Raw genomic sequence first — 24,491 nt, 5'->3', positions numbered from 1 at the left:
CCCTTGGAATATTTGACCCACTTCAGACAGGGATTCACTTAAGGAAATCTGCAGTGACTCGGCAGGAACTATTGGAGGCATAAATAGAGAGTGGAGGGACAGTGAGGTGGCGAGAATAGATTGTGAAGGTGCACAGAAGGTTCAGAAGTCTGGAGGAGAAGTGCTTTACATAGCCCAAGTAAAGAAACAGGATGCTAGTTGTGTTTGGCGCTGTTTTCAGCTTGTGCAGAAGAGGCGCTGCGTTTTAAGTGGAATATTGAAGCAGGCGACAACAGTGTTTTCATCCAAGCACCTATAAATTTGGTAGGTATTTCACTGCTTTGAATAGCGATAAGCTTAAACCGAGCTCAAATGCCATTTATTGGTTCTCTTGTTCATTGGTTGTCATGCAAAAACCCAACGAAACCAAAAACCCCCAACCCCCCACTAACCCACCTCTGATGACATTGTGCTGACAAAGCGTGTGCTGTTGTGACACCTGTCTGACAGTCGGCTGAGGCTGGGGGTTGGGTGCTTCTGTAACGCAGCCCGTGAAGTGGTGCTGGCTATCAAATGAAACGACTCTGGGCTGAAGCTCAAAGCACAGCACCTCGGTAGCCCCCGAGATAAAATTTCTACACTCAGCCATTATTTTTCTGAAAAAGGCTGTAAGTGATGTGATGAGGAGAACGGGTACTCAGTTGTACCTTTCCAGATGTTGCCGTGACAAAGCTGTAAACTGGTGCTACCATCACTGTGAGAGTGTGGAATGTTGTCCAACGTTCGTTGTCTCTGCAGATGGCACGTGCTTGCTGAGCTCTGGAGTTGTTCATATGACTTGCAGCAGGTTCCGGAATGAGGTGAGCTTTTACTCTCTCTTTATTGAGAATGTCAAGAGATGGACCTTTCCTAAGCTTTCTCTGGCGCTGCTTTCAGTGTCAGAGATCATTTCATGCTCCTCCTGCCCATCCACACACATAACTGCAATTGTACCCTGCCAGTTGTAGGGAAATGGTAATGCTTAGCCATGGTTTTGTCAATGTTTCATCAATACCAAGTCGTTCTGGTTCAGTGACAGCAGATGCTGAAGTTCTGCTGCTGAAATTGAGATTGCCCTGGTTTTTCAACTACGTAGCATAGAATAATGCCAGCAGTTTCTGTCTGGGATGTTTGTCAGAAATAGCAATAAGCCTCTGACTGAAGGAGTTGCTCATGTCCACAGCTTGAAATACCTGGGATTTTAAACAAGTAACTCTTACAGCACCAACACTGGAATGCTTGATTTTACAGTAAAAGCATGACCTGCCTGTTTCAAAATTTTCATTGATTGCTTAGAGGAAAAACTTCACCTTGGAAATAGTTCACCATTTGGATGGGTGATAAATTCTATTGTCAGCCTGAATTGTCTAATGCATGTTCACATGACATATATAAAAACCCTTTGAGAATTGGGGGTTTTTTAAATAACGAACTTTGGCTGACACTCTGTGTTCTGGATGTTACATCAACTGTAAGCTTGAACTGGCACTTGGGACAAGAAGGACTTGAGCCTTGTGCCTTAGGTCTCTTTTAGCAAAGGCAGAAAGAGGATTGGCTTCATTCAAAGTCGGAGGCTTGCCTGTGCTTTTGATGCTGAGCTTGTATGTTCTTCTGTCTGTTTAGTCCAAAAGTGTAGGTTGAAAATGTGATATGACTTCTTTAACTCCCTTCTTATTTATTGCCTGTAGGTGATGAGATGCGTTTCTGTAGACCTTTCTACAATTCTCCTCTGATTCAGAGCTACTACGTGGCTCATCGACAGGAACTTGAGTGTTTATCAAGGTAAGACCTACAGGAAAGCTCTGGAACAGTTCCGCTGCAAATTCAGAAGTGGCAGCGAGTGGCTTTTCCATCAACAGTTGTATTTGCTACTGGAATGGAATGCCAATGGAACAATGCCATTGGAGGCGTTAGATTTGGGTTAGAGAATAGTCCTGGCATTCTGGTACTGTCACGTTTCCTCTGTTAGTCAGCAGGAGAGTGGCTGTTTCTGGCACTTAAAAAGCTTTGTTTTCACTTCCTTTGTATTACAAGTAATGCGACAAAAAAGAAACCCCAAAATCTAAAAGGTCATTGCAACTTTTCCCTTAATAAGGGAGCTTTTAGGATGTCTATTTGGGACTCCTTTAACAATTCACTATGATCTAATGAACACCCTTTATCGGACTCAGAAATGTCTTTCCAGTCGATTTCAAGTCACGATCATGCCTGTGTGTGTTTGTTCCGTTCTTGGACTCGTGGGAGCTTTAGCTGGTTTTGTTTTGGCTGGAGGAAATCCGTGACACTGAGAGGCTGGAATTAGTGTTTTCCTCTGTGCAAATCCTCGCTACGTTTTGTTCCAGAGGCAAATGGGACTCTGACTGCCTGATGGTCGATGGGATGGTTTCCCAGTTCGGAGAGCAAGTTGAGGAGCTGTGGCGGGGGGATGAAGGCGGAACTGGGAAATACCCACCTCCTAGTTTACGGGTGAGTGTTGTGTTCCCTGAAAACAGCCACCACCACCACAAACCCCAGCCCCAGCCCAGCCCTCCCCCAAAGCCAATGATTTCTCAGAGAGAGGAGTTTGTAAAAGCCTTTTCCCTTTTCATTTCAGGCACTGCTGGAGCTCTATTTGCTAGAAGGCGTTGAAGAAAGCCACAAACATGCAATCGTATCCCTTGGAGGTATTTCTATGACACCTTCAGTATACGCGCATCAGGGGTCTGAAATGTCTGTCACCTACGCGTTCGATGCATTTTCTAATTTATGCTTCAACCACAATGCAAGTGAAAACACCTCCTTTAGAATGACGTCATAGATGGAAGCATTGTTTTATTTCTTTGTACTGTCGAATTTATAAAATGTTTTGTTGCAAAGCCTTTTCTGATATGAGAAAACAGGTTTACTAAGCAATGTTAAATGTAGAAAGCTCCCTGAGATCTTCTCGAAATTTAGACCCAGATTTTCATTTTTGCAGCACCCGCACCTGTAGCAAACGGCTGCTTCCTCGAGCGATGCACTAAAAGAGAGAGAAGAGAAAAGTCATTGGGCAGAAACTGAATTTTTAAGCTGCTGAAATACACTGTGTTGCTTCTGTTGTTTGTTGCCTGACCCGAGAGGGGAGCCTAGAGAGCAAGGGCTTTAAAAACTCTTGCACCCCGCAGCTCTCTGATGAGAATACATCCCTAAAAACAGCTGTCAGAAAGAGAAAGTGACACTGCCGATGAGTGACCCACGTGCTGGTTTAAACCCAGTTTTAATCATTCAGGGCTAAGCTGTGTTGTAAGGACACCGTAATTTCAACTGTTTTATATTCCCTGGAAAGGAGGGAAAAAGCCAACTGTAGAATTTGTTTGCTTTAATAATCAAGCGTTGGCTGTTCGCATGTTTTGAATGTCCAGCTGGTGGCTCCAGTGACTAAAGAGGGAGCCTGAGTTTCAAATGGAACTGTTTAAATATGGAAAGGCAACCTTTCTGAATGCCTGATAGAAATCAAAGAGTCTGTCTTTCTGGGTATTTATTCAGACTGCAATTTTGTTGTCAGGACCTGACTATCTTCAGGTTACAACAGCATAAAATGGCAAGACTAAGACATGAGTATTTTCTGTGTCCTACCATGATTATATTCTTATTTCATTTTATGATTTATTAATATTCTATCAAGAATATTAATACTATTATTATATATGATAAATTGTTGGTCTTGCAAATTTATTACCCTTAATTAGATACCTGATATCAGACAATTTACTTGCTGCTAGACATCACGCATTCCTCTCCAACTAAAACAGAAACTTCAGTCGACTCCTTCGCAGCCGCCTTTGCCATCCCTTTGGGCCTTGTTAAGCTTATTCAAGGTTTTTGGTTTCTAGACCACAAGGATTATGATGTAAGTATGTGACGATTGAGTTGGGCACACATTGCAATACAAAGCTAGGATCTATCCAATGATGCAAAAAACCCTGGTGCTTAGCTAATAACAGGTGATAAAGCATCGGAAGCGTTTTTTGAAATATGCTTCAGCAGCACCTTCAGCAATACGTGATGATTTGCAATTTGGTTTTAATTGCATTGACAGGAAATGGATTAAGACAATGAAGAAGTCAAGGTTAATAGCGCTTGCCATGTGAATTGCCAAATCCGTCTGTTTGGGTTGTTTTCAGCAGAGCAGTCGAGCACTTTCTCAAAAGCAGTGGTTTAGGTACTTGAACTATTCAAACTGCCATCCTGGCAGCATGATTTGAGGTGGAAGGCTGCAAAAGTGACTTTTCAAGCTACTTCCTGTTCCTTCTGATGCTGGAGGCTGTTCTTTGCCTGTCACGATGTTTGTATGACCTGTTTGCCTGGGAGAATAACTTGTCTTTATGAAAGGTGATGTTTGCCTACGGAGATTTGGTGATCCTAGAAAAGTGAGAATCGCTCCTTTCAAAAGACTCCCTTTGTTCTGGACGGCTCACTGCATTGTTTTTCCTGCAGATACTTCAGGATTTCTATTTCCCTGTCCCGTATCAAGTCCTTCATTAGTCATCCTCTGAGTTTATTCCACAGAGATTCACCCTTACGGAAGAAACTTTTGAATAGATTTGTTGTGTGCGTGTGTGTCTATATATCTTAATCAACCTGATCTGTAACGTCTGCAGAATTCCCTGGCCCTGCTCTTTGAACCAGCTGCAATCAAACCTGTGTCGTGGCAAGACGTGAGAATTCTTCAGTCCCTCATGTGCCAAGGAGAGCATGGGCGAGCCCTCACCTACCTGCAGATGATGAAGCCACCATTCGCAAGCAGTCGTGAAGCGCGGCTTTTCCTCACTGTGCTGTTGTCCAATAGGTAAAGAAATATATGCCACCGTTTTGGCATTCAGATACTGTGAAAGGTGGAGAACAAATACTAGAAATTCAGATCCCCTAAATTTCCTTTAAACTTGGAATATCAATAATTGTGGGGCATCTTTTTGGGGATTCCATTAATATTCCTTTACATGTGAAAAAATTAATTCTAGGTGCATGGCGGAGGCTTGGGGTCTGCTGCAGCAACACACCACTGAGATAAACGTGGAAGAGCTATGAAGAGACATGTATGACATCTGTCGGGAGATGGGACTAGTGGGAGACTTCCTGAAGCTGCCTTTCACAGACTCTGAACAAGGAAGCGTGGGCAAGAAAGAAACCTGAATCCCCTCTTTGCCAAGAGACGAGGCAGGATCATCATGTATGTTTTAAAATGTGTTATTTCTCATAGAAGTGTTTGGAGAAATTCTTACGGAATCATGAAATTGTTTTAATCCGGCATCTGCAGCGTGCCAACTGTATGCCAGCACTACAGCTGAGCCAGGCGAGGAACGTTCATCTCATGGTAAGCGTAAAAGTCCTGCCAAGTGTGCCAGCTTCTCTCAGGGGTTACTAACTGGTTTAAGAGCACTCAATAAGAATCCTGCTTTCTTTATCACACCATTCGTCAAAATACCTCTATACCTTACATTACAGCTGAACCTGAAACTTCTGTATCTCAAAATAGCCAGGTCAAATTTTGATTTATGGGAACTTCTGTTGTGGTTCTGTGATCCATTGGGTGGTTTGTGGAACCAGAGTTTTCCAGGGAAGCAAAGTTATGGGGTGGGTTTGGAAGGTTTAAGGCCTGCAATTGAAAGCTTCCATCCAGGGGGAAGGGGGGTGTAGGGGGCTTTCTCTTCCCTGTTTTAACCCTCACTTCCTTTTGTCCAACGTAACCCGCCGTTGCCCTGGAGATTCAGTTACCTGGGGCAGTGGCGTTTTGGGAAAAACAAGGGAAAGGCTGCTGTTTTGTCAGCCATGTGAAACTTGTGGGTGCTGACAGGTGGGTCAGGCTCAGGTTCTGCAGAGTGCCAGCATGGTTTTAACTTAAAGTTGTAGCTTCTGTTATTATTCTAGTCTTCCTTCCACTTGGCTCAAAATACCGGGTGGAGCTGGTGTGCGCTGATGGGCAGAACTGGCTGCCGCTCTGTGCCGTGGGTGTATTTTACTGCACCTGTAGAGGAAACGTATTCACTAATTGGAAACAGCACCGAGAGTTCCGTGCAATGAACTGCTTGTAATTATTTACCTTCTTGCTTTACGCTTCTCGTTCATCAGATCGATTGTGATCCTCGCTGGGGACAGGGGGCAGCTGCCAGAAATTCTCTGTCAGCAAAACATGGCAAGATCCTTCCTCGAGGTCAGAGGCAGCTGGCTGTAGAGAGAGCCAAGCCTTACCATCTGCCTTCATCCGGACCAAGAGGAGGTAAATTTTCGGGGGGGAATATAACGCACAACTCCCCATCACTCTGATTACACAAGGCTGATCGTTTTTCCCTCTTGCTTGACAGCTGCAAGACCAAAGCCATTCTCAACAGTAACAGGACAAGCTAATGCAGGAGATGTGCCTCCCAGAGCACCTTTCAGCAGTCGTGTACTGGCCAAAGTTAGAGAGTTATGGGTAGGAAATGAGCAGAAACCCACCTGAGAGAGATATTTTCTGTTATGTGGTGTTTGTATATGCAAAATACATACGTTTATATTATGTTAAATGTGTTTAGAGAATTTAAGAGAGCTGAAACTAAAACAAGGATTACCATCAAGCTATTGGTGTATGGATCTGGATAGACTTGATTGTGTGATCAAATAGTAACTTTTTCCCACTTGCTGAACATGTTTCTGCTTTGTTTCTGCCTCTTTTACGTAACCACAGGCAGAATGATAAAGAGCAGAAAAGAGGCCAGTAGTTGTCAGATGATTTTCCTACAGGTTGTATGGCCAAATCACCCTCAATTCTGGTATGTTTGGACTTGAGGGCAATGAAGGTCACTTACTGTCCTTCTCTGCTCTCCTTTTGTCACGACAAAAGACCAAGACCTTGGACAGGTCGTACTACAAGAACATGCCCAGTGTGCAAATCAGGCCGCAGATAACTAAGCCGTTTAATCCCCCATCAGAACTTCTTCTCATGGAAGATGACTCTCAGGGTTGTCAGCGCAATCAGTTTATTTGCTGCAATTTCATCCCTTCCCATGTAGACAACCATAAATAGCTTCTGGTGGGGAAGAAACAAGCCCCAGGCAGGAGCCAATCCATAGTTTCTTGTGAGTTGTTGGGCACTGCCTGTAACCTCTTGGTCTAGGCCCATCGGAAAATACGATGAAATAATAGAATTTCACGTAGTAAGATTGCCTTTGTTTCTTATGTTGTTGGTACTTTTGTCTTCTGTGCAAAACTTGCAGGTTTCCATCGCAGGAATGCTGTTCTCACCAAAGCAGTCAAGAGAATGAGTGCCTCTGCGATGCTTGGAGAGAAATGTTCTGTGGTTCCTTCTGAATTACATCTGTTCCTCAAATAAAAAGCGTTTTCCAATGCACTGAGCTGTGTGGGTGACCCATACGTGAGGTAGAGGGAAAAATGCAAGTGACGGTTCCTGATGTGCCTGTTGGTTCAGGTCACTCACTCCTGGGCTGTGCATCACCCGGCATGGCTCAAGTGCAGGCTTATCCCACAGCAGCCATGGGTGTGGTGTGCCTTGCTGTTGAACTTGGTTTAAACCCAGACGAAACCACGACTTATTAGTGAAAGCCTGATTGCTGGTAGTTTGATACTACAATTGTAATTTTAATGCACAGAGAGAGGGATGCAGGAAGTAGGTGTGTGATTTCTGTGAACACCGACAGCACAAGCATAGATGACCCTAGGAATCCAGGGCACAGGAAAAGCTTTGCTTCTGATCCAGCCTATTGGTCTCATAGCAGCTTCCTGAAGGACGAGAACGGCATGTTCATCTCCGCAGGATCCAACAGTGACGTGGGCCAGGTAAGATTGGAGTCAAAGACCCAGCTGGAAGCAGCTGTCAGTAATACACAGTTGTGGGTCAGTCAGTTCGTTTATCTCCCATTATTAACATTCACGTAAATGTAACGCAAATGACCGGCATTTACCACTTTCCTGGTCTGAAGCATTGGCTATATTTTATCTACATTTGTGGCATTGTGGAACTGAGTGCTACTTCCAAGTGGGCTTGCACTTCTTGCAAGGCTGGGTGCCCGCTGTGTGCCAAGAGCTCCTCAAAGCCACCCACACTCGGGAGAACAACAAGCAGTGCCAGGTGGGATTAGCACAAAGCGACGCTAATGGAGTAAATGGGTCGCACTGATCACCCAGCGGGCTCGAGTAGGAAACCCCAGTTGCCCAGGAGTCTTGGAAGTGACCATGGACTGGCCAGAAGGCAAAGACTTTGGAATATCACCGGACTAGGGGGTGCCACGTGCTGAAGAGGCCCCACTGTATAACAAACTGCCAGAAAATGAGAAGAAATACGCCCTGTTCACTGATGGGTCCTGTCGCCTTGTGGGGAAGCACCGGAGATGGAAGGCTGCTGTATGGAGTCCTATAAGGCAAGTCACAGAAAGTGCTGAAGGAGCAGGTGAATGGAGCCAGTGTGCAGAGGTAAAGGCCATCCAGCTGGCCTTAGACATCGCCGAACGGGAAAAGTGGCCCGTGCTCTCTCTCTGTACTGACTCCTGGATGGTGGCAAATGCCCTGTGGGGGTGGCTACAGCAGTGGAAGCAGAACAACTGGCAGGGCAGAGGCAAACCCATCTGGGCTGCCGCGCTGTGGCAAGATATTGCTGCCCGGGTAGAGAACCTGGTTGTAAAGGTACGTCATGTGGATGCTCACGTCCCCAAGAGTCGGGCCACTGAAGAACGTCGAAACAACCAGCAGGTGGATCGGGCTGCCAAGATTGAAGTGGCGGAGGTGGATCGGGACTGGCAGCATAAGGGTGAACTATTTTTAGCTGACTGAGGCTGAACCACGACACCTATTTTTCAAGACTGGAGGGGGCGAAGCACATCACAGGTATTCCTCACTCCCCCACAGGGCAAGCCATCATTGAACGAGCATGTAACAGCATAAAACGCATGTTGTTACAACAAAGCGGGGGAGCTGGAACCTTAACTCCACAAAAGCATTTAGCAAAAGCACTGTATGTCCTTAACTTTTTGAATTTTTCCGATACAGGTACCCCCTTTAGCCGACACTATCTCTCTCTGCGAACAGACCGGCAGAGCATTGAAGGAAAGGCACATGTCCTCGTACGGACTTTAGAATCCGGGATAATGGAGGGTCCCTTCCCCCTAATAACAGGGGGGAGAGGTTATGCTTGCATCTCCACAGGGTCAGGACCTCACTGGATCCAGGCCTGTTGTCTTCGGCCGTATCGGTATCAACCCTTAACAGAAAATCCCGCATCAGAAGAACCAAACCCTACTGAAGGAAAATGAAGACGCTCTGTTTGTTGATTGTATTTATAATCTGTTCATGTAACGGGGTATGTTCTTGGGCAGGGTTACCCAAGCTGCCATCGTCTAACAATGTTTGGGTAACATGGGCGAAAGCCATAAACCAAGACTCTCTCATGCTGAATCTAGTCACAGAAGTATTCAGCAGCTAGAGAAAAAAACACGTGCAGAAACTGCAAATAGGTAATGATTGCAGTTGGCTTGATCAGCTCGTTAGTAGGCTAGGCCTGGGCAGATGGGTAAAAACCCTTGTGGAGTACGTAACCTTTTGCATTGGAATGTTTTTGTGGATTGTTATCTGTATCCCATGCTTATTATAATGCTTACAACATTTAATAGATAAATCTCTGAAAACCATATTGATACTTGAAAAAGAAGGGGGAATTGTGGAGTAAGTGAACGTGGTCTCCCGTGACAGCACCGGAGATCTCATCGCCCTTGTTGGATGCAAGCTGTGGGACAGAGAAACAACCCACAGAAACACAGAACTGAGGCCTTGATATGCGGGACAGAAGGTCAGGGGCACAGCTGGAGCACCGAAGCAGGAGAGCGCCCTGATCTATGTTCATACCATATGTGGAGCTAGTGTGATAGAACACATTCAGAGGCGGAGAGGAGGGAAGAATACCGGCTCAGGAGGCAGACTGTATTAAGGCTGCTCTTTTGTTAATAAACGATTTTGGCTTTGCTTGTGGATGAATATGGAGTCTGTGTCGTGAATCGCCACAATGCTTCAGCCCGTGGCCACCCCGTCACACATGGATTCCACATATTACATTCAGTAATCATAAAGTCAAATAATAATTCTTACACCACATTTGCCTCAGAGACAGAATGCAAAGTTCAGCGGCTTTGCCATGGGTAGAGACGTTGATTGTTCAAAACCCTGTCTGTATTTCTTCTCCTGGTGTGGTCTGCAGGGACAAAATTTGGTGAGAAGTGCATGGCTCCAAAGATGGTGTGTCTGGACGAGAAGGAATATACTAATTTTGATTAGAAGGAAACTGGTCCTGGTGGAGCCTTTCCCAGACAGGTTATGCCATAACCAAGGGTGATTCCTGTAAATATAAAAAGAAAGGAAGCATGTTCAGCGAGTATACAACAGACAGGGTTATTACTACCTTGTTTTCCAGTGTAAAATCCTGCAGGGTATTCTCTTGGCTCTGTAGGAACCTTTGGGGTGATGGTATTAGCAGATACACAAGAGGTGTTCATTTTGGGGCAGCCGTCTCCCAGGCTGGGCAGCTCCCTGCATCAGTGTCACAATCTCAGCAACGTCTGGAACTGCGGCAGTTCAAGGTGCAGTATTAGCATTTAACCATCGGTAATCCACTGTGAAACGCCTTTGCCCAGTTGGCGGCTTTACTGGCCACGCTGGTGAGCTCTAAGGTGAATCAGTCCTTTTGATGATGCCTCTTTCCTCAAATTCTGTTATCACCCCGTCAGTCCCCTTAATTGCTGACTTGACCTTCTCAGGGGCCTTGCTCAGGGCACTTCAGTCCTGGGGTTGGAGGTTCTACCCGAGAACCCCTCGGTGACGGCTGGAGGTCCTGCGATCCTGCGGACCTGTCAAGGTTCAGGAGCAGAGACCCAGCTGGGTCACCAAAGCAGTCACTGAAATCAGGAATAAAATCAGGAATAAAAACAGCAAGGCAGTATTAAGAAGTAGGCATTCTTTATTACGGCGCCGGGCGCACGGGGGATAATTCCTCCTAGCATGCATGCCGCTAGTCACGACAGACAAAGCTTATGTTGCTCAGTTATACAGATACGCATCAGATTTCCCAGAATAATTCCACATATTCATTCACAGCGTGTTGCCGTTCTGACCCTTATCTAGGTGCAGATGGCCTTAGTTCCTTTTATCTTGGTCTCAGTTCGCATCTGCTCCTGGGTGGTTTGCACCTCTCCAGGCTGTTCCAATCACACTTGCGCCGGTTATATCCTTGACTGCATCCTTCCCTGAGGCCTCTTACAACACCAGGACTAAAACACAGCAGGACTGTGACCAAACTCCGAGAGCACTCAGGCCTCGCACCAACAGAGCGGCTCAGAAGGAGACTGAGGAAGTGAAAAAGAGAGCAGCTCTGAAAAGTCCAAGCGCTGCTGCTCCCTGGCAGTGCTGCTGTGCCAGGACTCTTCTTCCCCCCACCTCTGCCCACAGGCACGGCCCCTGCAGCTCCCCAGAGGTTTCAGAGAGTCCAAAGTCTTGGACTAGCAAGTTGCTGCAGGGACCGTTGCTTTGTATAAAGGCACAGAGAGCACGATGCCTCATTTATACAATTTCTGGGTGAAATTCAACAGGTAGAGAGTGAATTAGAAGTGGGATGAATAATAAAATCTTGCTGTGCACAAGATTATCACAAGAAAAACAAAGACACCACACCACAACCAGCCAAAACCCTTACAAGGCAGGCTAGGCCTGTAATGAGTTACATTATGAATGCTGTGCGGAAGAAAACAGGCAGTTTCTTGCTTCTGAAGAACAACCAGCAATCAGTTTGCACACGGCATCCTTGAGCTCCTGGTTCCTCATGCCGTAGATGAGGGGGTTCACTGCTGGGGGCACCACCGAGTACAGCACTGCCACCACCAGGTCCAGGGGTGGGGAGGAGATGGAAGGAGGCTTTAGGTAGGCAAACATGGCAGTGCTGATAAACAGGGAGACCACGGCCAGGTGCGGGAGGCACGTGGAAAAGGCTTTGTGCCGTCCCTGCTCAGAGGGGATCCTCAGCACAGCCCTGAAGATCTGCACATAGGACAGCACAATGAAAACAAAACACCCAAATACAACACAGGCACTGACCCCAAGAAGCCCGACCTCCCTGAGGTAGGTGTCTGAGCAGGAGAGCTTGAGGATCTGGGGGATTTCACAGAAGAACTGCTCCAGGGCATTGCCATGGCAGAGGGGCAGTGAAAATGTACTGGCCGTGTGCAGCAGAGCATTGAGAAACCCACCGGCCCAGGCAGCTGCTGCCATGTGGGCACAAGCTCTGCTGCCCAGCAGGGTCCCGTAGTGCAGGGGTTTGCAGATGGCCATGTAGCGGTCGTAGGCCATGACCGTCAGGAGATAAAACTCTGCTGATATCAAAAAGAGAAACAGAAAGGCTTGTGCAGCACATCCTGCGTAGGAGATGTCCCTGGTGTCCCCGAGGGAATTGGCCATGGATTTGGGGAGAGTGGTGGAGATGCAGCCCAGGTCGAGGAGGGAGAGGTTGAGGAGGAAGAAGTACATGGGGGTGTGGAGGCGGTGGTCGCAGGTGATGGCGGTGACGATGAGCCCGTTGCCCAGGAGGGCAGCCAGGTAGATGGCCAGGGAGAGCCAGAAGTGCAGGAGCTGCAGCTCCCGCGTGTCTGTGAACGCCAGGAGGAGGAACCGTGTGATGGAGCTGCTGTTGGACATCTGCTGCCTCTGGGTGAGGAGCTGTGAACAAGGCGAAAAGGACAGTGAGATGTTAGGGGAGAGTACTCTGGGTGAAATCCAAGCCATTTCTCATACTACACACACTCACATTTTATGCATTGGGGTGTGGGGATCTGTTGAAGAAGGTAAAGGAAGTGGGAGGTTAGGGCAGACGTCTTTAGAGAGAAACTAATCTGTTTCTTCCAGAAACCCTGAAACTGCCTTTCACTTTCCAGGAACACTTTTGTTGAGCTCTGGTTGGTGCTGGTGGAGGGAAGGTGGCTCTGCTGTGGGCCCTGCAGGAGTCAGTCCTGCCCTAACGCAACAGGCAAGTAGGAACACGGGGTGAGCTCAGACTACATCCACTGGTGTTATCAAAGAGCTTTTCAGCATTGTTGCTCCCAACTCACCTGAGCGCAGAGCAGAGCTGTGGGGGTTGTGTTTTCTGCGTTCCCTTCTAGTTACCCACCACAGCTGAGGAGTGCTTTGAATGCAGAAATCCGTGGCATTTCTGCTGCACTGCAGGTGAAATCATGTGGGTGCTGAGGGGCAAAGGGACTGTCCCTTCGCGCCAAGTGGAGGACACTGGTCTGTCCATCGGCCCTGATCTCAGCTGCCCTGTGCTGGCAGCTCTTGCAGCTGTGGGACTGTTGCACTCGGGTGTTCCCTCCAAAAGAAACAGGATGCTGCTGGGAGCAGAGGAATCCAGTTTCGGAGTGCAGATCTCCAAACCCCTCCAAACCTCATCATACGAGAGGAGGATCTCAGCTCTGCCCTCCCAGCCAGGGGCACAGGGGGCTCATTACACCTGCCCACATACAGCCACCCAGCAGCATTTCCATGGCCTCAGCAGTGAGGCGTCATCTCCATGGGGCTCCTGCACAGCACAGAGATGCCATGGAGAGCTTTGCCCTGCTGGGGGGCAGCCTGCAGCCCAGCAGCACCTCCCAAGGCAAGACTCCCATCGCCTACATTTGTTACGTCCTGAAGAGAGGCTGAGATCACTGCCAGCCTCACAAAATACAAATCTTTGGTGCTCAGGCTACTGGAAGGGCAACTCCTGGTCACGGCCCCAGTGTATTAAGAGCACAGGCTCTGCTCTGTGGGTGTGGGGGAGACAAGGGGTTGCTCCAGGGACAGCATCTGCACTGCAGGGGATGGCAGGGAGATGCGTGAGTCCCCCTCCTACAGTATTGCCCTGCAGACACCTCCTGGCAGCAGGGCACTGCCCAGGGACAGCTCTGTGCGTGCGGGGGCTAAGGAGCAGCTCAGACAGGTCCTAACGTGAACAGGGGTCTCAGTGGCTATGCCAGAGCAGAGAAACAACTTCCCATCTCCCACTGCCCACCCAGACAACCAGGAAGAGAAGACACAAAGCACAGACTTCTTCCCTTTCAGGAAACCCCCGACCTTGACTTCCATCTTTCAAATGACCCTCTGCAAATGTCCTCAGGCTGATGGAGAAGCCTGAGCAGCCCTGACCCACGCAGCACCCTCCGGACAGCAGAAGGACCCTGCCCTGCCAGGGTCACTCCTTCCACCCACAGCTTGTCCCCACAGCGCTGTGGGGAGCTCCCCGGGCAGGCTGAGTGCTGAGCCTGGCAGGCGGCAGAGTCCCTGCCCCAGCACACAGACCCCTGGGGCGCAGGGACCCTGCTCGCAAGGACAGCCCTGGGCACCCCTGCCTGCACACGTGCCTGCAAAGCCCTGCAGCATCCCCGGGCGAAGGCAGCCGCCGTGCCCTGTCCTTCTGACAGTGCCGCAGGGAAGTGCTGCTCCTCAGCACGTCCTCCTCCCCTGTGCAAGGGCAGCTGTGAGAGTCCTCCTCAAGGGTCACCTGTGCTGTGGGATGCAGCAGCTTTTGGATATCCCTCCCAGAACACCAGCTACACTCTCCTCCACCCAGAGACTTACCACGCAGAGGGCTGTGAAGATCCTTCCCTGCAGTCAGCTCCCAGCATCCCCCCAGCCCAGGCTGCCTTTCCCCTCTCCCTGCCCGGCTCCTCTGCCCTCGGTGCCTGCAGGCAGTGCCCTCAGCCCTGCTGCGCTTGGCAGAGGAGCTGCTCCTGGGCAGAGCTGTCTCTCGGCAGCGCTGCCTCATTGCCAGCAGCTGCCTTTGTCCCAGGAGCCCAGCCCAGCTCAGCAGCAGAGGCCCAGCCCCAGGCAGCCCTTTCTCTGCCCCTCGCGGCTCCCTCCAGGTGTCCCTGGGGCTCCAGGGCTGACAGCTCCTGAGGGGCAGGAGGGGCTCTGCTGTGAATATACTTGGAAGCAGACTGATGTCAGCACCGACTGTTCCTCTCTCAGCACTGGACAAACTGTGTCCGGCAGCAGGAGTTGCCCAACCAGGGTGTGCAGGTCTGTGGGAGGTGTCGATGTTGCCCTTTGGAAGCCCCTGTTCCTGCCCCACTGTCCGACAGGACATGATGGCAGTGACGGGAAGGGGGTCATGCCTCCCCTGTGTGGGGCAGGGATCCAGCTGAGCTCATGCAGGCGTCTCAGCTCTCCGTAGCAGCCCTCAGGCAGGAGGTGGCTTCAGCTCCTCCAACACACACCCACGGACCCACAGCATGTGGGATTCTTCTTGCCTCAAGTCACCTGTGAACTCCTTCTCTAAGCATCCATGCTGGTTAATGGGGATGGAGGCCAGGAGTGGTTTGCTCAGGTGCAGATCCCTGGTGACATCGGAGGTGCCAGAGGTGGTGCAAGACACGTGCAGGTGACTGCAGACTGCAAGGAAGCAATTCTTAGGGACAAGTTAGCTTCTGGGGGCGTCGCCTTGGGGGCTGGTGGGCAATTCTTTGGCCCAAATGGAATGACCGCAGAGGCCCGTGTTAAGGACAGGGAGACCTGTCCCTCCTCAGTATGTTTAGGGCAGCTGACAGAGGTATTCATCGGAGCAAATGGAGTCCTGTGCCACCGGGACAGCTCAGGCTTTCCCTTCCTCTTGTCTGTCAGCTGTCCGTCTCCACTGACTGAACCTGAAGGTTTCTCATGGGCTTCCCTGAAGTGCCTACACCCACCCAGTGCAGCTGCTGCATGTCATGGCCAAACACAGGCCTGTAGTGTTCCCTCGATACCAAAGCTGCCCAGAACAACCGGAGCGTGCAGCTGGTAGGGCAGTGCGGGCCCTACCGGGCAGCTGTCCCTGTTCACGGTCGGTACGTGACAGACCTCCCTTGTCAGCAAGTGACGCGTTCCCACCACTGCAGCGAGGCAGCGTCTGTCCCGTGCCTGTGCAGTCGGTGCCGGCAACGCAGGAATACGAGCCACGTCACATCAGGGTTTCCACTCGTGTGCCAGCTCTCTTAGCCTCTGCTGCTGCTTCTCACCCCATCCTTTGCTCACACCCCTGATGGTACACTCAAGGAACAGGCCAAGCATTTCCACAAGGTGCCTGCATCACAGGATGCCCATCGCCAAGCACAGTTTCAGCAGCCCCTTGGCCCTCCTGGAGATCAGCTTTGCATCTGCCACAGGCCCCAGGGGCTGCAAGAGGCACCACAGACAGCAAAGCCCCCTCCTGCCAGAGCTGCAGAGCCCAGCTGGGTTTCTCTCAGCCATTGGGGGAACCCGTCTTTGCTGTCCTTGTGAGCCCCCCCTTTCACCCTGACCTTGCCGCCTGCCACTCGCTGCAGCACGTCTCTGCTCTGAGGGAAAGCCTTTGCTCACACAGGGTCTCGGGCCTTCAAGCTTTGACAAGGCTGAGCTTGGCCTTGCTGGCACAGAGCCCACGTGTGCACCAACGTTCTCAGCGTGGGGCACGGGGAGGAGGGGCTGGAGCCCCTCGTGCTCTCACAGGTCCATGGCATTGATGCGATACCTGCTGAGGTTTGGTGGGACAGGTCACGCAGCTTGGGGTGCTGCAATGGGGGTACAGCCTTTTCAGAAGAGACAGGCAGGAAAGCCCAGGAGGGGGTTCCCGCAGTGTGAAGGCGCTGCCTGGATGAAGGGAGAGCCTCTGTGGGATGGGGGACCGGCTGCGTGAGCCCTTGTGCGTGAGGGTCAGAGGAGAGGCCAGCTGGGGCGACATCGTGGTAGGAGGTAAGTGCCTGGAATCAGGTGAGGACGTCGACAAAGTCTTATTGAAGCCGTTTGAGAAAGTGGAAACTTCAGAGAACAACTCAATTTTCACTCTGTCCCAGAGGCCGGCCTGCTTAGGCCTGCAACAGACTACCTCTGCCTTGTCAAGTAAGAGTGAGTGACAGGAAGAAAATGAGAGAGCTGGAGCTCACCATCACCATCACCATCACCATCAGGAAGAAAACCAAATCTGTAAGCACATGGCACGGTGACTGTTATTAGTGGCAGCAGCACTGATTCCAATGCATTCCTGCTTTGAGGTGCAGGGCAGGGGCCACACATCTCTGGCAGCCACTCTGGGAATGCACTGCAGGCAGTGCCACCTCAATCAGTGTTTGTAAGAGAAGGCACGATACCCCATCCTCAAGTACTTCTCTAGCAAGGGTCAGCTGGAGGGTGGTCTTGCAGGACTCATACCCTGAGCCCTCGGGTGGCACGGACACTGCTGGTTTCCCTCTGCAGAGAGTGGTAGCAGCTGGATCCCTTCTCAAGAGACACTTCTTGTCAGGAAGCCTCCAGCCTGAGGGAAGCTCCCCTGATTTTCACTGGCACGTCACTCTCTCTTCTGATGTATCTGGGGCTCTTCTGTGCTTATTGTTCCTGCGCAGAAGAGATAAAGAGAGAAACGTTTCAGAAGAGATGGTCCTAAGGCTCCTATTGTGAACAATAATGCTCCCTAAGAGCTCCGGAGGGAGCCAGGGAGGTGGGAGGACACACACGGACAATTCAGGAAGCCCCAGGCCTCTTCTGAAGGGTGACTGGCTCCCAGCTGGGAGGCAGCACCGGGCACTATGTCTGGCTGGCAGAGAGCGTTCAGGGAAGGCAATGAGAAACAAGGCGGTGGTTGAGGCCTTTCCCAACTGTTTATAAAACTGTTTGTGCTCAGAACTGGAAAAGAATTTTTATCTGGATGTGAGAAGCTGCGGTTTGGCAGGTCTGCAGGCTCCTGTGCAAATCCGAGATGATTTTCCAGAAAAGGTGTGAGGTTGCCCTTGGTGAAAGAGGACACCAGGGAGCCAGCAGGAACAGGCTGGGAAGGAGTCATGGCTGGGACTCCTTTTGTATCTCATTCCTGGAGACCCTACCCCAAGAACTGGACCCCCAGAGCTCTTCCTTTCACCAGGTGATTCTCCACTGCATTGCTTCTCCTTCCTGCTGCTCACTGCCCTCTGGGGCTGATGCTTGTAGCAGTGGATTTGGAGGGAACTTACCCCTCTCGGGCCTCTGACTCAGCCCTCATGGAAGAAAGAGGCTGTTCTGCAAGTGAAGAACATGGGACCCAGGCAACCCTTCCCAAGACCCTTGTGAAGGCAACTGTGGCCCTTAAGGGGCCGTGACATGCCAGAATTGGGCAGAGAAAGGGCGATGGAGATGAAAACTCTGATACAAGTGAGCAAAACAAACTGTGGCAGTCCATCCTGGACTTGAGAAGACCAGATCTGGGCTTGTGCAGGGATCTTCCTTAAAGAATGTCCTTGGAGCCATCCTGGAGGGACAAGGATGCCCCAAGCAGCTGCCTGATTGTCAGGGATCCCCTCCTCATGTCACAAGAATGTCCCGTTGCAGTGGGCAGAAAGTCAAGCAAGGGCTGTGCCAGGCAGCCTGGAGGAGCAGGGACTTGCTCATGGAGCACAGAGTGGAAATGTGCAGAAGGTGGCAGCAAGGACAGGGCACCAGAAGAAACAGAGCGCCACAACCTGAGCGTGCTGGGATGGAGCGAGTCTAACGGAGTCACTGCTGTGGTAGAACCCCAGTAGGCAGCTGAGCACCACACAGGCGCTCACTCCCATCCTCACAGTGGGATGGGGAAGGCAATCAGAAGGGTAGAAGTGAGAAAACTTGTGAGTGGAGATAAAGACAGTTCAATAGTTCAAGCAAAAGGTGCGCATGCAAGCAGCGCAAAGCAAGGAGTTCATTCACTGCTTCCCACCAGCAGGCAGGTGTTTAGCCATTGCCAGGAAAGCAGGGCTTCGCCACCTGCCATGGTGACTTGGGCCACCGAGCTCGAAAGAGTTCACCCTTATGCTGCCAGTCCCGATCCACCTCAGCCACTTCAACCTTGGCAGCCCGATCCACCTGCTGGTTGTTTCGATGTTCTTCAGTGGCCCAACTCTTGGGGACATGAGCATCCACATGACGTACCTTTACAACCAGGTTCTCTACCCGGGCAGCAATATCTTGCCACAGCGCGGCAGCCCAGATGGGTTTGCCTCTGCCCTGCCAGTTGTTCTGCTTCCACTGCTGCAGCCACCCCCACAGGGCATTTGCCACCATCCAGGAGTCAGTACAGAGAGAGAGCACGGGCCACTTTTCCCGTTCGGCGATGTCTAAGGCCAGCTGGATGGCCTTTACCTCTGCACACTGGCTCCATTCACCTGCTCCTTCAGCACTTTCTGTGACTTGCCTTATAGGACTCCATACAGCAGCCTTCCATCTCCGGTGCTTCCCCACAAGGTGACAGGACCCATCAGTGAACAGGGCATATTGCTTCTCATTTTCTGGCAGTTTGTTATACAGTGGGGCCTCTTCAGCACGTGGCACCCCCTCCTCTGGTGATATTCCAAAGTCTTTGCCTTCTGGCCAGTCCATGGTCACTTCCAAGACTCCTGGGCAACTGGGGTTTCCTACTCGAGCCCGCTGGGTGATCAGTGCGACCCATTTACTCCATTAGCGTCACTTTGTGCTAATCCCACCTGGCACTGCTTGTTGTTCTCCCGAGTGTGGGTGGCTTTGAGGAGCTCTTGGCACACAGCGGGCAGCCAGCCTTGCAAGAAGTGCAAGCCCACTTGGAAGTAGCACTCAGTTCCAGGATGCCACAAATGTAGATAAAATCTAGCCAATGCTTCAGACCAGGAAAGTGGTAAATGCCGGTCATTTGCGTTACATTTACATGAATGTTAATAATGGGAGGTAAACTAACTGACTGACCCACAACTGTGTATTACTGACAGCTGCTTCCAGTTGGTTCTTTGACTCCAATCTTACCTGGCCCACGTCACTGTTGGATCCTGCGGAGATGAACATGCTGTTCTCGTCCTTCAGGAAGCTGCTATGAGACCAATAGGCTGGATCAGAAGCAAAGCTTTTCCTGTGCCCTGGATTCCTAGGGTCATCTAAGCTTGTGCTGTCAGTGTTCACAGAAATCACACACCTACTTCCTGCATCCCTCTCTCTCTGTGCATTAACATTACAATTGTAGTATCAAACTACCAGCAGTCGGGCTTTCACTAATAATTTGTGCTTTAGTCTGGGTTTAAACCAAGTTCAACAGCAAGGCACACCACACCCATGGCTGCTGTGGGATAAGCCTGCTCTTGAGCCACGCCGGGTGATACACAGCCCAGGAGTGGGTGACCTGAACCAACAGGCACATCAGGAACCGCCACTTGCATTTTTCCCTCTACCTCACGTATGGGTCACCCACACAGCACAGTGCATTGGAAAATGCTTTTTATTTGAGGAACAGATGTAATTCAGAAGGAACCACAGAACATTTCTCTCCAAGCATCGCAGAGGCACTCATTCTCTTGACTGCTTTGGTGAAAACAGCATTCCTGCAATGGAAACCTGCAAGTTTTGCACAGAAGACAAAAGTACCAACAACATAAGAAACAAAGGCAATCTTACTACGTGAAATTCTATTCTTTCATTGTATTTTCCGATTGGCCTAGACCAAGAGGTTACAGGCAGTGCCCAACAACTCACAAGAAACTATGGATTGGCTCCTGCCTGGAGCTTGTTTCTTCCTCACCAGAAGCTATTTATGGTTGTCTACATGGGAAGGGATGAAATTGCAGCAAATAAACTGATTGCGCTGACAACCCTGAGAGTCATCTTCCATGAGAAGAAGTTCTGATGGGGGATTAAACTGCTTAGTTATCTGTGGCCTGATTTGCACGCTGGGCATGTCCTTGTAGTACGACCTGTCCAAGGCCTTGGTCTTTTGTCGTGACAAAAGGAGAGCAGAGAAGGACAGTAAGTGACCTTCATTGCCCTCAAGTCCAAATATACCAGAATTGAGGGTGATTTGGCCATACCACCTGTAGGAAACTCATCTGACAACTACTGGCCTCTTTCTGCTCTTTATCATTCTGCCTGTTTTTAATTAAAAGAGGCAGAAACAAAGCAGAAACATGTTCAGCAAGTGGGAAAAGGTTACTATTTGATCACACAATCAAGTCTATCCAGATCCATACACCAATAGCTTGATGGTAATCCTTGTTTTAGTTTCAGCTCTCTTAAATTCTCTAAACACATTTACCATAATATAAACATATGTGTTTTGCATAACAAACACCACATAACAGAAAATATCTCTCTCAGGTGGGTTTCTGCTCATTTCCTACCCATAACTCTCTAACTTTGGCCAGTACACGACTGCTGAAAGGTGCTCTGGGAGGCACATCTCCTGCATTAGCTTGTCCTGTTACTGTTGAGAATGGCTTTGGTCTTGCGGCTGTCAAGCAAGAGGGAAAAACGATCAGCCTTGTGTAATCAAAGTGATGGGGAGTTGTGCGTTATATTCCCCCCCTGAAAATTTACCTCCTCTTGGTCCGGATGAAGGCAGATGGTAAGGCTTGGCTCTCCCTGCAGCCAGCTGCCTCTGACCTCGAGGAAGGATCTTGCCATGTTTTGCTGACAGAGAATTTCTGGCAGCTGCCCCCTGTCCCCAGCGAGGAGCACAATCGGTCTGATGAACGAGAAGCGTAAAGCAAGAAGGTAAATAATTACAAGCAGTTCATTGCACGGAACTGTCGGTGCTGTTTCCAATTAGTGAATACGTTTCCTCTACAGGTGCAGTAAAATACACCCACGGCACAGAGCGGCAGCCAGTTCTGCCCATCCGCGCACACCAGCTCCACCCGGTATTTTGAGCCAAGTGGAAGGAAGACTAGAATAATAACAGAAGCTACAACTTTAAGTTAAAACCATGCCGGCACTCTGCAGAACCTGATCCTGACCCACCTGTCAGCACCCACAAGTTTCACATGGCTGACAAAACAGCAGCCTTTCCCTTGTTTTTCCTGAAACGCCACTGCCCCAGGTGACTGAATCTCCAGGGCAACGGCGGGTTACGTTGGACAAAAGGAAGTGAGGATTAAAACAGGGAAGAGAAAGCCCCCTACACCCCCCTTCCCCCTGGATGGAGGCTTTCAAATGCAGGCCCTAAACCTTCCAAACCCACCCCATAACTTTGCTTCCCTGGAAAACTCTGGTTCCACAAACCACCCAATGGATCACAGAACCACAACAGAAGTTCCCATAAATCAAAATTTGACCTGGCTATTTTGAGATACAGAAGTTAGGTAAGATTTTTGGTCCTAAAAGTGGTAAAATGAAAGTTGTGGAATTGCAGAGCTCATGCTATAACTTGAGCAAATAATATAAAGAACAACCCATAGTGTACATTTTGCCTGTGGATTGGCACCCAGAGTTGCGTGCAAGGTACAAGAGATGACATACAACACACTCTTCATTCCACAGTGACCCAAACAACTTCCAATAATCCGAACCCTACATAATGTATGTCGCTGAATAACTGAATGGTAAGAGTGGCTGACAGGAAAGATACTTATTTCATCCTCAGACACAAACAAACTCTTTGAAGTGGAGTCAACAACAGCCTGTAACACTGAATTTCCAACTGCACGGGGAAGCTTTGGAGTAGTGACACATTTTGTTCAACTTTTAGGTTCAGCTGTAACGTAAGGTGCAGAGGCTTATTCCAAGTAGTTCAAAGAAGGGTGTGATAAAGAAAGCAGGATTCTTACTGAGTGCTGTTAAACCAGTTAGTAACCCCTGAGAGAAGCTGGCACACTTGGCAGGACTTTTACGCTTACCATGAGATGAACGTTCCTCGCCTGGCTCAGCTGTAGTGCTGGCATACAGTTGGCACGCTGCAGATGCCGGATTAAAACAATTTCATGATTCCGTAAGAATTTCTCCAAACCCTTCTATGAGAAATAACACATTTTAAAACCTACATGATGATCCTGCCTCGTCTCTTGGCAAAGAGGGGATTCAGGTTTCTTTCTTGCCCACGCTTCCTTGTTCAGAGTCTGTGAAAGGCAGCTTCAGGAAGTCTCCCACTAGTCCCATCTCCCGACAGATGTCATACATGTCTCTTCATAGCTCTTCCACGTTTATCTTAGTGGTGCGTTGCTGCAGCAGACCCCAAGCCTCCGCCATGCACCTAGAATTAATTTTTTCACATGTAAAGGAATATTAATGGAATCCCCAAAAAGATGCCCCACAATTATTGATATTCCAAGTTTAAAGGAAGTTTAGGGGATCTGAATTTCTAGTATTTGTTCTCCACCTTTCACAGTATCTGAATGCCAAAACGGTGGCATATATTTCTTTACCTATTGGACAACAGCACAGTGAGGAAAAGCCGCGCTTCACGACTGCTTGCGAATGGTGGCTTCATCATCTGCAGGTAGGTGAGGGCTCGCCCATGCTCTCCTTGGCACATGAGGGACTGAAGAATTCTCACGTCTTGCCACGACACAGGTTTGACTGCAGCTGGTTCAAAGAGCAGGGCCAGGGAATTCTGCAGACGTTACAGATCAGGTTGATTAAGATATAGAGACACACACGCACACAACAAATCTATTCAAAAGTTTCTTCCGTAAGGGTGAATCTCTGTGGAATAAACTCAGAGGATGACTAATGAAGGACTTGATACGGGACAGGGAAATAGAAATCCTGAAGTATCTGCAGGAAAAACAATGCAGTGAGCCGTCCAGAACAAAGGGAGTCTTTTGAAAGGAGCGATTCTCACTTTTCTAGGATCACCAAATCTCCGTATGCAAACATCACCTTTCATAAAGACAAGTTATTCTCCCAGGCAAACAGGTCATACAAACATCGTGACAGGCAAAGAACAGCCTCCAGCATCAGAAGGAACAGGAAGTAGATTGAAAAGTCACTTTTGCAGTCTTCCACCTCAAATCATGCTGCCAGGATGGCAGTTTGAATAGTTCAAGTACCTAAACCCCTGCTTTTGAGAAAGTGCTCGACTGCTCTGCTGAAAACAACCCAAACAGACGGATTTGGCAATTCACATGGCAAGCGCTATTAACCTTGACTTCTTCATTGTCTTAATCCATTTCCTGTCAACGCAATTAAAACCCAATTGCAAATCATCACGTATTGCTGAAGGTGCTGCTGAAGCATATTACAAAAAACGCTTCCGATGCTTTATCACCTGTTATTAGCTAAGCACCAGGGGTTTTTGCATCATTGGATAGATCCTAGATTTGTATTGCAATGTGTGCCCAACTCAACTGTCACATACTTACATCATAATCCTTGTGGTCTAGAAACCAAAAACCTTGAATAAGCTTAACAAGGCCCAAAGGGATGGCAAAGGCGGCTGCGAAGGAGTCGACTGTTTCTGTTTTATTGGGAGAGGAACGCGTGATGTCTAGCAGCAAGTAAATTGTCTGATATCAGGTATCTAATTAAGGGTAATAAATTTGCAAGACCAACAATTTATCATATGAAATAATAGTATTAATATTCTTGATAGAATATTAATAAATCATAAAATGAAATAAGAATATAATCATGGTAGGACACAGAAAATACTCATGTCTTAATCTTGCCATTTTATGCTGTTGTAACCTGAAGATAGTCAGGCCCTAACAACAAAATTGCAGTCTGAATAAATAGCCAGAAAGACAGACTCTTTGATTTCTCTCAGGCAT

General features: G+C 49.1%; 2 protein-coding genes and 1 long non-coding RNA gene across 3 annotated transcripts; 2 read left to right on the top strand and 1 right to left on the bottom strand.

Annotated features, from left to right (window-relative positions):
* Positions 1–1,710: 1,710 nt before the first annotated feature.
* On the top strand, positions 1,711–5,064 carry LOC135311142 (protein ELYS-like). Its single transcript, XM_064440283.1, has 6 exons — positions 1,711–1,800; positions 2,361–2,484; positions 2,612–2,668; positions 3,740–3,886; positions 4,638–4,825; positions 4,998–5,064. The coding sequence occupies exons 1-6, from the start codon at positions 1,715–1,717 to the stop codon at positions 5,062–5,064; spliced, it is 669 nt and encodes a 222-aa protein (XP_064296353.1). The 5' UTR covers positions 1,711–1,714.
* Positions 5,065–5,237: 173 nt separating this feature from the next.
* LOC135311168 (uncharacterized) lies at positions 5,238–7,300 on the top strand. Its single transcript, XR_010370984.1, has 4 exons — positions 5,238–5,350; positions 6,106–6,253; positions 6,339–6,448; positions 7,230–7,300. It is a non-coding gene; the product is annotated as an uncharacterized LOC135311168 (long non-coding RNA).
* Positions 7,301–11,733: 4,433 nt separating this feature from the next.
* Positions 11,734–12,699, bottom strand: LOC135311141 (olfactory receptor 14J1-like). The gene has a single exon (XM_064440282.1). It carries the CDS (start codon positions 12,697–12,699, stop codon positions 11,734–11,736), a length of 966 nt encoding a protein of 321 aa, XP_064296352.1.
* Positions 12,700–24,491: the final 11,792 nt, after the last annotated feature.

The sequence above is a fragment of the Phalacrocorax carbo genome, unplaced genomic scaffold (assembly GCF_963921805.1).
Source record: "Phalacrocorax carbo unplaced genomic scaffold, bPhaCar2.1 SCAFFOLD_54, whole genome shotgun sequence".
NCBI lineage: Eukaryota > Metazoa > Chordata > Aves > Suliformes > Phalacrocoracidae > Phalacrocorax > Phalacrocorax carbo.
This window is presented reverse-complemented; position numbering and strand designations above follow the sequence as displayed.